The sequence below is a fragment of the Sapajus apella genome, unplaced genomic scaffold (assembly GCF_009761245.1).
Source record: "Sapajus apella isolate SASKATOON/1434 unplaced genomic scaffold, GSC_monkey_1.0 scaffold78, whole genome shotgun sequence".
Classification (NCBI taxonomy): domain Eukaryota; kingdom Metazoa; phylum Chordata; class Mammalia; order Primates; family Cebidae; genus Sapajus; species Sapajus apella.
In genome coordinates, this window is record NW_022437018.1 from 1,869,929 (window position 1) to 1,883,939 (window position 14,011).

The window sequence follows — 14,011 nt, forward strand, 5'->3', positions numbered from 1 at the left end:
TTAGGAAGTGCTTTCCAGCAAAATGCCTGCTTCTTTGTTGCTAGGTTTCTAAAGTCACTTGGGCTGCCCTTAGCAAAGCCCTGTTCGAGCTGTACATATTCAGCAGTTTTTGGATTTAAGCTGGAAGGATAACAATTTGCTTTATCACAGCAGGAACTTTTCCAGGAAGAAAGAATAAGCATGTATCTGTGGCTATGTAGTTTCAAGGTGACCTATCGCAGGAAAGCACTTGACCATGGTTAACTATTATTTATCGAAAATATGTTGCTATCACAGGAAAGCACTTGACCATGGTTAACTATTGTTTATTGAAAATATGTTGCTTACCAAAGATTTTAGAATATCATTTTTTACTAAAAACTGATTAAATTTTAATTTATTTTTTTTTTCTTTTTGCAAGGAGAAAGAATAAAAGTAAATGACTCATTAGGACAAGGAATGCATGCAGCAAAAAAACATCTAATGTGGCTAAGATCTACTAGGAACAGAATCCCAGGAGACCTGGCAAGAAATTGTACTCCCTCAAGAGTAAGTCTCAAAAGCTGGAAAGTAGTGAGGTAAGGGCCCTGAGCCGAAGCCAATTAGTACTTGGTAAACAAATCGGATCATTTTGCTTTCTGCCCAATTTCAGGCCCACCTTCTGAGCAGCTCAGATGAGAGATCTTAAGAAAAAAAAAAAAAGTTCAAACTCCCATAGCGATTCAGTTTACAAAGTGGCTTCTATTTGATTTGTGGAGGAACAGCCTGTGTTTTGTTTTGTGTCAGAGCTTCTGAATGGCAATTCCAGAAAAATGTGCTGAGTCATGAATCCCTAAGGAAACAAGATTTTGACAAGAACAGGCAAGTGCTGTGACAGTTATATGATTGGGGATAACAGAGGCTCATTATTCTTCTAAACGAAGCCCTTTAATTCAAACATTAACCCCACAGCTGTTCCCCGAACACTTGATGCCTTCCTCAGCTGCAGGGAAGCAATACACTTAAGAATGATGACAACAAAAATAATAATAGCTAATATTGTATCGGACATCTGCCATGTACCAGGTATATATATGGGTGATCCTATTTAATTCCCACAATTATGTGTTTTATAATTTGATAATTATGTGTTTTATAATTCCCACTATGATGTGTTTTATAAATGAGGAAACTGAGATTCTGAGAGGCTAAATAATTTGCTCACGGTCACCTGGCCACAGGGACAGATAGGCAATCTGGTTGTGGAATCACAACGTTAACAAGTATGTACACTGTAGTCCCAAGTATTTTCCATGCATTAATAGAGCACTGATCATTTTAACTGACGGTGCTTGAACTCCTTATTCCAAGAGGGATCTTACTAACTGGCATCCTTTAGATTCAATTGACTATATAGCAGATGGTTCCAAGATGTTTTTTTTTTTTTAATTTTGTTTTTGAGGTAGAGTCTCATTCTGTCACCCAGGCTGAAGTGCAGTGGCACAATCTTGGCTCACTGCAGCCTCCAACTCCTGGGTTCAAGTGATTCTCCTGCCTCAATCACCCGAGTAACTGGGATTACAGGAATATGCTACCATGCCTGGCTAATTTTTGTACTTTTAGTTGAGATAGGGTTTCACTATGTTGATCAGACTGGTCTCCAACTTCTGGCCTCAAGTGATCCACCTGCCTCAGTCTCCCAAAGTACTGGGATTACAGATATGAGCTACTGCGCCCGGCCCAAGATTGTTATTAATGAAAGAGAAAATATATGGCACTGCTAATGTGAATCAGGTGTTTTATGTGTTCAGTATAATATTCCTTCTAAGAGAAAATAAAATGTCCTTTGTTTCAAAATGGAGCTCCCCTTTATGTCTGGAACATCCTGAGTTGGGATAATTCTCTACCAATCGCTAAGCGCTGAGGCTACCTAAGGTCATGGGACTGGTCCGCTGACACATATATTCAATCATGACCTCCTAGTACCAGAACTCCTGGTTCTTGGGAATTGTTTCTCATGGGGTCTTTAAAGGTTAGTGGCTGAACCTTCTTCCCCACTGACATGATTACCCTACAGGAAATTTTCTGTTCACTAAAAGATTGGCTTTAGAGGAACCCTCCTGGCTAGGCCTAATTTCTGAACCATGTTAGAAATTAAAGGGTTTACTTTAATTTCTACAAAGAGAAACATTTTGCATTTCGGTGTTGGAAATTACTTATTATATATGTTGTCCATAGTATTAAGACAATTATATTTTAGATTATAAAATGAGGGTCATAATCCCCATCTCACAAGGTTATTATGTGGGTTAGTTAACATAAGCTTGAAACATATTAAGAATTCTATAAATGATTGGTGGAATTATTATTAAAAATTAAGACATGCAGAGTACTCTTTACCACAAGAGATAAAGCTGATATACCAGGTTTTTGGAAGGCATTGGTTAAAGTAATTAAGCATTTTGAATATGCTTTTGTCCGGTCACCATGTTCCAGAGTCCAAATTATGCCAGATAATTTATAGTTTTACATACAAGTGAAGTGTCACTATAATTGGGTGGAGAACTGACTAAGAGGAGAGAAAGCAACCAAACTGATGCAAAACAAACAAAAATATTTTATTGTAACTTAAAATTCATCGCCTAGACAACAGATAATGCACACATTGGATGTTATTAGTAGATACAGTGAAGATGCCTTTGGACAATTATCAGCATTGATAAATGTGAAGGTGTCACATAAAAGTCAAACTTCTTCAGGTTATTGAGTTTCCTGAACATAGCATTGGCAAAAAGGAACTTTCATCACAACATGGTAGTTTAGTTTTTTTTTTTTTTTTTTTTTTTAAATGTCACTTATTTTATTTACTAACCTTGACAGGGACTAACAAATGAGGTACAGAAAACTTTCCAGAAGTCTGAGTGGACTTCTACACCAAGACACCCTGGAGCTCCATTATTGCATTACTGAGTAGAATGAACTGTTATGAAATTCTCCATACTCCAGGTTTACTACATAGAAAAGTACTATTTACCTACCTCAAAGAGGTGTTGTGAGGATCCATGTTTATAAAGTGCTTCAGGCGCCTTCAAAGAAAGGCAACATACAAGTATAAAATAATCGTCCATATTTCAAAAGAAATGAAAAGATGATTTTGGCACAATGGGAAGGGTGCCTCCTATTTAAAGAACACTTGGCTATTTGTTTATTAAAACCCCTGACCTCTTGGGTTTAAAATAATTATTATTTAGAAGAATAAATGTTTTTTCTATTGCCAATCTTATAAAAATTCTCAATCCAGGCTGTGCTATCAGAATCACTTGAAGAGCTCAATAAAAATATAGATGCTTGGGCAACAGCCCACACCAACAGAAATAAAAACTCTGCACATGATACCCAGGCACCGATATTTTCAAAAAGACCTATAGGGGATTTTGATGCATACCAAAGTCTGAAACCCATTTCTTTTGAAAAATATATCAATGTATTAAAAATTGGAGTTTATTCCAAGGACATTTTCCTTAATGTTAAATGCAATCAGATAAGGGTACGAATTGCTGTCTGGTTTTTTTTTTTTTTTTTTTTTTTTTTACGGAGTCTCGCACTGTTGCCTGGGTTGCAGTGCAATGGGGTGATCTCGGCTCACTGCAACCTCTACCTCCTGGGTTTGCACGATTCTCCTGCCTCAGCCTCCCAAGTAGCTGGGATTACAGGCATACACCACCACACCAGGCTAATTTTTTTGTATCTTTTTTTAGTAGAGATGGTGTCTCACTATGTTGGCCAGACTTGAACTCCTGACCTCTTGATCCACCTGCCTTGGCCTCCCAAAGTGCTGGGATCACAGGTGTGAGCCACTGTGCCCAGCCAAGGGTATGAATTTCTTATTGCCCTTTTCCCTTCCCATTTCCCATGGAGACTTAGAGCATGCATAACACACACACACACACACACACACACACACACACACACACACTTTTAGTTCTGCCCTTGATTTAAATTTGATAGTGGTAAAATCTGATGGTAGCAAATAAATGCTTCACCAGGAGGATATGCAAGAACTTGCAGCCCAACCCCACTGTGCCCAAAGCAAATGGACGGTTCCCATTTGCCAGAACGGAATGGTTGAGAAATGTGTTTCCAATTTGGAAACATGTAAAATTAGCACTTCCTGGGAAATATCAGCTGAGTGGATGCTGAGAAACAAAAGTGAGCAAGGTTAGAATGGTCAACCATACAGAAAGTCCACAGCGACTACTCCTCCATTGGGAGTTCACCTGCATCTCAGCAAACACCTTAGAAACTGAAACAGTTTATGCTCAGTGGGTACCAAACAATATGCAAGTACTTCAGTGAGGTAAATAAAATAGAATAATGAAAACTGGTGATTGTAAGTTAAAATATCTTTTTTTAAAAAATGACCAATTTGCTCTACTGCAATTCTTAAGGCTGTTTCAGTAACCATTTTAATTTCCTGGCTGGCTTGAAGTCTTCTGTTTACTAGCAAGTCTAACACAGAGAAGAGAATGATTTCTTTCCTAGTGGGCTTCACACATATCTTATCATGATGCGTGCGTCACTTTTAAAATAGGAGAGACCTCTTTACATGCCTCGCAGTGGCATGTAAATGGAGTTGGCAGAGAATTATACTTCTCTACAAAGAGAAAGCCTTCTGAGGCTGGCCAAACTTTTTACAACATTAAGAACTAGTGAATAACAGCAAAACAGAATAGTCCCATTGAGGGTGCAGGGAGTGAAAAGAGCAAAAAATACATGAGATAGAGCCTACACATACACTACATAAAAAAATAGGGTATGTAAAAAATATAATAATTCATTCAAACTCAGCCACTGTGAAATTTTGCTATGAAAAATAGTCTTGACCCTAGAAAATTTGCTTGTGAATCTGTTAAAATATTGCTGCTATATGGTATAAAACAGCAAAAATAGTGTCTTCCAATATTCCTCTAAACATTAGAGGCAACTTTGTACAAGAAAGTGGTTGGAGCTGGCTTGGGGAGTTGCTTGTTGCATGTATCCCAATAGGGCAAGGCTGCCAGCAGCAGAATAAAACCTCCCAGCAGGACGCAGAAGCCACTAAAATAAAATGCAATGTCATAGGTCTGGGTCCAGTCATAAAACCAACCTGAAAAGACAGTAAGGAAAAAAAGTGAGTTTCATGGAAATAGTATGAACATCCAGCCCATACCCTAGTTTCATCAATTTTATATATGGTTATAATTAGGATATATATTACTCTACTGCTTCCAATGTGGTTTACTGGGAGTTAGAAGAAGAGAATCTCTCAAATATTTGGGTAAGAATAAGCAGGCATTTTGAGTTTCTCTCAAATAAAGAGTGATCACAAATGCTAGAGCATGCATATTGGCTTTCTCAATTACATCAAAGCAGTCTTGAATAAATCATTACCATGAGATGTTCCATGCAAATTTATTTTGTACAAATTTGTGCCACTATTACAATCTGGATTTTTGTATCTGGAGATGTGACAAGGAAGAACAGCAAAATGTGTTGACTTTAAGATAAATATCTTACCAACGATGGGTGGTCCAAGGCTATTTCCAAGTCCAGCAAAGAACATTAATATCCCATAGGCATGGGCTAATTTTTCAATTCCCACAGTCTTCGTGGTCACATATGGGAAGATGGACCAATTACCAGTAAGAAACCCTAAGATACTAGAAAGCAATGCCAATGTGACATAGCTTTTGGCAAATGGAATTGCACACAAGGCCAGGCCCATGATGATTAAGGTAGCAACATAAAGATACAAGGTATTAATCCACTTGAAGTCAGCCAGTATCCCTAAAAGCAGTTTACCAACTGCTGTCATAATGCCTATAATTGAAATAAGTGGCATAATAAACTCTTCTTCTTTCACATTTGAACTTCTTGCTACATCTTCCATAAGTAACGAAGGTGGAAACCCTCCGATGTCAAAGAGTAAGATAGCAATGAAAAGTGCTGAAAATACTTTGTTTTTAAAAAGAGCCAGTGTTTCTCCACAGTAGTTTTTATATAACTGCCACTTCCTCTTGGCAAGCTGTTTGCAAAAATATGTCTGTTCTGCAACTTTCTTTTTGTACGTTTCAGGCTCTTTTGTGTGTGTCACTGTGGGGTTTTTATGAAGTAGGCTCTCCTGTTTCCAGTCACCATTGGCTAATGTGCTCTTGCATTTTTCCTCACTACTGTAGCTCTTGTCAAGAATGTTTATGTTTTCTTCCAGATTCTTTCCTTTTTCATTGTAAATGGAGTATCTATCTGGTAGATCTTCTGGAACTATTTTTTTAGGCAAAGAACAATCAGAAGATTGGAGGGGTCTCATCAGACTGCCACAGGCTAATATATTTAAAGCTAAAGCACCCACAATCAGCAAGCATCCATCCAGTCCATAGAACTCAACCAGCATCCTCTGCAGAGCAGCATATATGAAAAGGCCAACGCTTGAACCTAAAAAGGGAACGGGAACTGTTCAACCTCGTAATCTGAGGGTCTCAGGATTAAAATTTGTAGTATCACGATTTAATTTATTTTTTACACTGGCATTTATATGTAACTTCATATTAAAATCATAGCAAGATGATAGAAGATAATAATAGCAATACTGATAGAACATTTAAGAATTAGCATTTACAGCTCAGTCATTGTTAAGCACTTTACATTGAATGATCGTGTTTTATCCTTTTACTGATCCCTTTGAGTAGGTCCTATTATTATTCCTAATCTAGAGATGAAGTGACCTAGGGCTGGAATGGTTGAGAAATTTGCCATAGATCAAAAATCTGTAAAGAACATAAAAAGGATTCACATTCAGTCAGTTGGACCCCAATAGCCCATATTCTTAACAATGTCATCATGAAACTACTTTCTTTGCACTTATTATGTGCCAGGCTCCATGTTACATATTTATTCCCTTTGTATAAGTAAATTTTCATATTTTGCTTTTTAAGATAAATAATATATTGCAGTTTAAGGATTTTTACAATGATAGTTGAAATCCATTGCTGAATCACCACAATGAATGATTCACACTTTTCATGCATTAATACAATTATGAAAAAAGTAGAATTTTTTAGGGTATTTAAATTACAAAATATGCTGGTTTATGCATCTGTGCAACACTGTGAATAGTCCATCTTTTTAGCACTGATCACATTAAACACACAGGGATGCCAAGTTATGATAGCCTAATCAATTGGTACTGTTCTTATCTGGTTCTGATTTTAATCTTTAAAAAATTGAGGATTTTAAAATTTAAATGTCTGCTAGTGCAGTGAAGGCAAAAAAAAAAAAAGAAAGAAAGAAAACAAAATTTAAATGTCATTGGGAAATATCATGTGAAAAAGCAGAAACAAATAGTCTAAAAAGGTTGATCATATGTTTAAAATGGTCAATATTAAATTACATCATAACCCCATCGGGATGCCAGTGGGACCAAGCTCAGAGGCATCACTGATTGCACGGATATGCTTGCTGTTAAAACCCATCTTGTAAAACAATTCTTACAAATAGTCAAATGGCTCCGCCTTAGAATTATAAGAAAACATTTTCTTTGGGACCTCAGTTGTCCCTTTCTTAACAGTTTTTAAAGTTAACTCCTTAATTCCCAAAGGAAAAAAAAAACTTGGCATGCAAATATTAATGTCCCATGTTAATGTAATGGCAGCTAAAATAGTATCTTTTTGCGACTACTAAGAGTGTATCTATTTGCCAACTACTGAGAAGTAATAATAGTAGACAAATGTAATTTTTTCCTTACCTCATTAAATGTGGCATATACCATAAAAGTTAAAACCGCTACAGAAAACACACTGACAGGATTAAAAATAGCAGAGTGACCTCATGTACTGTTGGCTGCATTAGTACCCATTAACTATAAATCTGTGACTTTTGCCTAACACAATTTCTTTGTACAGATTCTAACAAAGTGCCACATCATTAGATACTTAAAAATGCTCTTGGTGTTTGGAAAGTTCTATGTTTTCACATAGAACAAGTAAACAAATAAACAACTTTCCTATTCTTGCCAACCAGTTTTATCTGTCAACATGATGAAAATCAATTCAGATATTTATTGAACACATAAGATATGAGAGAGCAGGAAAAGCAAATTATATATCAGAGGCTAGTCTCCTCTGCCTTCATCCCACAAGAACATGTCTGTGGCTTAGAAAGATGCAGGATTTTTTTTTTCAGGGTAATCAAGATTAATTTAGAGTTTCCAGGCAGAATTTTGTAAACTGTAAAACTGTGATTTTTAAAAAAATTTTATTTTATTTTAAGTTCCAGGATACATGTGCAGGATGTGCAGGCTTGTTACATAAGTAACAAACCAACATGGTGCCATGGTGGTTTGCTGCACCTATCAACCCATTACCTAGGTGTTAAGCCAGTATGCATTAGCTAAACGTAATTTTTAATCTTCAGAAATGGCATCCTAATTTTAAGATAGTCACTGTAAAGGGTAAAGTGAAATAAAACACTAATTATGCTTCCATGCATGTTATAGATTATTACAAAGAGAGAAAATATTAAATGGTGTTCTGGAATCTGAAGCAGTGAGAGGTACAGCCATGCTTTGATTAACTCATTAATACCAGGTGTCAACAACTTCTGGTAAGGATCAGAGAGTAAATATTTAAGGCATAGAGGGCTGTGTAATCTCTGTCCCAAATACTCAGCTCTGCCCTTGAAGCATAAAACCAGCCAGAGACAATCCATAAAGAAATGAGCATGGCTGTGTTGTAATAAAATTGTATTTATGAACACTGAAATGAAAATTGCACATACTTTTCACATATTATGAATATTCTTCTTTTGATTTTTTCAAGCATTTAAAAATGTAAAAACCATTGTTGGCTTGTTAATCATACACAAACCAGCAGTAGACCAGATTTGGCCCATGGGCATTTGCTGACCAACCCCTGTTCACGAGGAGGAAGATCGCTTTCCCCAAATCTTCACTTCATGCCCACATTCCTTTTTTTCAACTAGGTCACAATATTTCAAGTATTTTGATGTGGGGTTTCTTTTTAATTTTTAAAAAGCTCTGCTGTGACTTTGTTTTGCTTATCATATCTTTCACTGAAGGTGGGTTCACACTTCTCCCGAATTTCCCTTCACCTAGCTCCCTGTGAGTTGAAACTGAAAACTCCTTTAAATCTTGACTGTCCATAGTTGCTTCACTTTGTACTTAGTGTGCTATGACCCAGGCCCCTGTGCCCTTCTCTCATGACTGAGTGAAAAGCAGGGTCATCTTTCACATCATACAATTCCCAACACCTTCAACACAAATAAATTTGGACATTAGAGAAACCTAGGGCAGATTATAACTGCTAACGCTTGACAGCCCTTGTCATGTGCCTTACATATACATCCCTTTCATATTTCCAATAACCCAATGTGATGGGTACTATTTGTAAGTTAAAAATAAAATTCTAGTGGGGTGTGGTGGCTCATGCCTGTAATCCTAGCACTTTGGGAGGCTGAGGTGGGTGGATTACCTGAGGTCAGGAGTTCGAGACCAGCCTGACCAATATGGTGAAACCCTGTCTTAGAAAAAATATATATATATAAATAAAAATAAAATAAAATTCTAAGCCATCCAGCCAGCTGACAGACCCTCCCCTTGGCCAGGGGTATTCTGAAGTAAACCTGAAAAACTAGTTCAGGCCATGATGAGGTCAGCAGGATTGCGGCTGGACATGCCTCATTATACTCTCCCCTCTTTGGAATTCAGACACAGCTGACCAATATTAACATTAAAACAGATACCTTAAGACTGACAGAACAGACTCTTTATAAGTCTGTTAAGAAATACTCCCTTCTATTGATTCTACTGCATAATGGGAACTTGGTCTCCACGACCCCTTTTCTTAACCCAAACATTCCCTTCTATTGATTCTAGGTCTTTAGACAATAACTTAAACCTTTCAACTAACTGCCAATTAAAAAATTCTTGAATCCACCCACGACCTGGAAGCCTGTTTCCAGTTGTCCTGCCTTTGCAGACCAAACCAATGTACAACTTACATGTACTGATAGATGTCTTATGTCTCCCTAAAATACGTACAATCGAGTTTAGCCTGACCACCTGAGACAGGATCTCAGGGACTGTGTCACAGGCCATTTGTTATTTGGCTCAGAATAGATCTCTTTAAGTATTTTATAGAGTTTGACTCTTTACTTCAACAAATTATTATCCCCATTTTATAGTTACAAAATGGAGGCACAGAACAGTTAAGTAACTAACACCAGATAGCTAGTGAGTGACAGAAGGAGGATTCGAATCCAGACAGTGTGGATCCAGGGTTGTGCTTCTAACTCGACATCATACTGCCTCTACAAAAATACAGTACAGATGAGACTCACTGTCCTTGAAGCTGCCATGCCTGCTCTCACAGTACTTCCCACACTTGGGGAAGATCCTCACAGGTTCTCCAAACTGCATTCCAACTACTCTGGATTCCTCATCTTCTGCTTTTGCATTCCTTCTCCCATCACTGCCTTAGCCATGTCCTCGAACTCTGGCCTTGTCTCCTACACCACTATTCACACTTCTCACCTGGCAGTGCTTCTTAAACTATGGTGGGGAAATATCCAGCTGGATTTAATTCAACCACGAATCACTTTGTTGTTACTCTATGGCCTCAGGAACAAAATATTAGTTTGGATCCTGTTGCCAGAATAACTACCGACATTCTTCAGCCTATCTAAAAGCCTGACCTTCCAGAGTTACCCACCTACCAGCAAGGAACATATGTTCATTTACAACTTTTGATAACTTGGCAACTCTATGTCCTAAAAAACTCAGAAAATGTTGGCTACAAAAATTTTGATAAGAACCCTATATAACTTTATATATATATATATATATATATACATAGAGAGAGAGAGAGAGAGAGAGAGAGAGAGAGAGAGAGAGAGAGAGAAAATGTGGCACGTATACACCATGGAATACCATGCAGCCATAAAAAAGAATGAGTTAATGTCCTTTGCAGGGACATGGATGAAGCTGGAAACCATCATTCTCAGCAAACTAACACAGGAACAGAAAAACCAAACACCACGTTTTCACTCATAAGTGGGATTGAACAATGGGAACAATGGGCACAGGGAGGGGAACATCACATACCTGGGACTGTTGTGGGGGGGAGCAAGGGGAAGGATAGCATTAGAAGAAATACCTTGTGTAAATGACAGGTTAATGGGTGCAGCAAATCACCATGGCACATGTGTAACTATGTAACAAACCTGCACATTCTGCACATGTATCCCAGAACTTAAACTATAATAACAATAATAATAAAACAGTAACAAAATGGTTCACTTTGGACTTTCAGGGAACAAATACAATGGCAGGAAAAAACAGCTTTTTAAAAAATATCTAAAGACAAGTTTTCAAGTTTTGTGGTCATTTAAATTGAAGTTTCTAAAAGTGCTTTGACAATCATAGGTGTCCATGTAAAAATTTATTAATGTAATGCTAAATACCTCTTTACAGTTTTAGAATAGAAAAGCTATATATTTTAGAAAACATCCCATATAAGACATTAAAAAATTATAATGTAAAATATTAAAAAGAAAGGAAAGCCACTCCCATATTTACGACATAAAATAAACTTTCCTTCTAGAAATAAAAAAAAAAATTTTGCTACCTGATCGGTAGCTGAATAATGGTTGGTTAAACATGTCCGCACTTGGTAACTTTTTATTTTGTTTAGAAGACTGAATGGTGACAATACTGTACTAATTTTGAAAATGTACCTGTTGAAATCAGGCCAAGTGCAAGGCCTCGGCGATCGTCAAAATACTGGCACGTAATGGTCACTGTTGCAGTGTATAATAAGCCACATCCAAGACCTAAGCATGAGAAGACATTGCATAAATTAAGACACTGTATTAGTTCAATGCAAGAGAAAAAAGTATGTCCAGTAGGACATTCCATTACTCACTGGCTAAAACTGTTAGAAGTGCAGACTCCTAGATTCCTTCCATGTGTGTAGCCCCAATAGACACAGTGGGCAGCCCCATTTTTCACCCCACACCCACCTTAAGGTAAGGTCAAGTAAAAAAGCATCCAATGTCTTAACCATGAATGAATAATGCAAATGTAAAATAAGGCATTATGGAGAGAGAGAGAAAATGGCTAAATTCACATACCAAATAGCAAATTTAATCAAATTTGCCCCTTAGAGGTTTACGCCTCTTTCAAGTCCTTGCTACCAGCTCAGTGTTCGTCCTCTTCTACATTCTCTAAACAACTTTTAAAAGTACACTTCATCACCCAAAGTTATTTTGTTAGAGTTTAGTCTGCACACCGCAGTCTGCAAAATGAAGGTTCTCAGGCAAGTCCTGTGGGGTTCTCAGATCATCTCATCATAGTGAAATTTATATTTGTCTTTATCTTTTAGGAGTGCATATTACCTTATTTAGAAGTAAAATGTAGTGATGTCTTTACTTTAAAATACTTTCACCAAAAAAAGGAAGCACATACAACAAGATATTGACAACTATTGGTGAGCATATGGTTGTTTGCTATACTATTCTCCGCTTTTCTGTAAATATGAAATTATTTTATAATTAACAACAACAAAAAAAATCTTAAAACTAAATTTCTCTTCCTGAATTCCAAAAGTAATATTTATCTCCAGATCATCTCCAGGGCTCTCATTTGTTAGCTTAATATTTTCGTCCCTTCTAAGTATCTGACAACCCGCTTGTTTTCATATAATTCTCCTTTGCCCTCACTCGTATACTTTATGCCTTTCTTCTGCAACATTATCTGTTCTTCATCATCACTCTAAAACAACACATAAGCCATAGTCTAAAAGCTGAATTAACTATGGCCTATTACATGAATTATTAAGATCATTTTCATTACTTAAAATAGCTACCTGGACTATGATTTAAAAGAATACATGAGTTTAACAAATATCCTACATAAACATTGTAGGAAATCGGCACTTAGTCCAGGACTCAGAGGATCATCCATGATTGCATACATCAGAGTCTTATTAATGAAATGAGATAGATTAAGACAATCAGACTTTAAATAACCATTTAAAAATAGAGTGCCCTTTTATGTCATTCATAAGGAAAAAATGCTATCTCAAAATCTAAAACATGAGTTGGATTAATTTATACAGGTGTCATTACTACAGAGAGGACACTTCAAGACATGAAATAAAAACTGTTTCTAACCAATCAGTTTTGTGAAGCCAAAAAATGTCACCCTTAATTAAGACTATCTCTGAAAGGCTTTGGAGGGGGCTTTACTGTAAATAATGCAAATTGACATTTGCATTATTCATTCATGCTTTCCATGATTTCATAGTCAGAGCTATGTCAAATGTTAAGCATCAAAGAAATGAAAAAAAGACATTTCAGATTACTAAGTATTAATGCCAAAAAAGTTGAAACAACTTTTAAACTTTTAATCTTATACTAAAATGAATTTTTAAAAATGATTTAAAGGCTACAGGGTTCAGATAAGATTACTTCACTTTTTTTTAATGTAGCAGAAATCTGAAATGCATTTACTTTAAATTTGTCAGAAAGCAAAAGGTGAGGCCAGGCACAGTGGCTCATGCCTGCAATCCCAGCACTTTGGGAGGCTGAGGTGGAAGGATCATTTAAGGTCAGGAGTTTGAGATGAGCCTGGCCAACATGACAAAACACCATCTCTACTAAAAACACAAAAAATTAGCCAGGTACACAATGGTGCACAGTTGTAGTCTCAACTACTTAGGAGGCTGAGACAGGAGAATCACTTGAACCCTGTAGGTGGAGGTTGCAGCAAGCCAAGATCTTGCTACTGCACTCCAGCCTAGGCAACAGAGCAAGACTCTGTCTCAAAAAAAAAAAAAAAGAAAGACGGGCGCGGTGGCTAGCGCCTATAATCCCAGCACTTTGGGAGGCCGAGGCGGGTGGATCATGAGGTCAAGAGATCGAGACCATCCTGGTCAACAAGGTGAAACCTCGTCTCTACTAAAAATACAAAAATTAGCTGGGCATGATGGTGTGTGCCTGT

The 14,011-nt window shown here is 37.0% G+C and overlaps 1 protein-coding gene across 5 annotated transcripts in view; it reads right to left on the reverse strand.

Moving 5' to 3' along the window:
* Nucleotides 1–4,474: 4,474 nt before the first annotated feature.
* The window catches only part of SLC16A9 (solute carrier family 16 member 9), a 44,979-nt gene continuing 35,442 nt past the window's right edge, over nucleotides 4,475–14,011 (reverse strand). For all 5 annotated transcript variants that reach the window (XM_032252546.1, XM_032252548.1, XM_032252545.1 and 2 more), the window contains 3 exons: nucleotides 11,746–11,841; nucleotides 5,515–6,429; nucleotides 4,475–5,104 (listed from right to left, as the gene is read on the reverse strand). In XM_032252546.1, coding sequence (XP_032108437.1) covers nucleotides 4,926–5,104; nucleotides 5,515–6,429; nucleotides 11,746–11,841 — 1,190 coding nt within the window. In that variant the 3' untranslated portion in view covers nucleotides 4,475–4,925. The remainder of the gene's footprint in view (nucleotides 5,105–5,514; nucleotides 6,430–11,745; nucleotides 11,842–14,011) is intronic.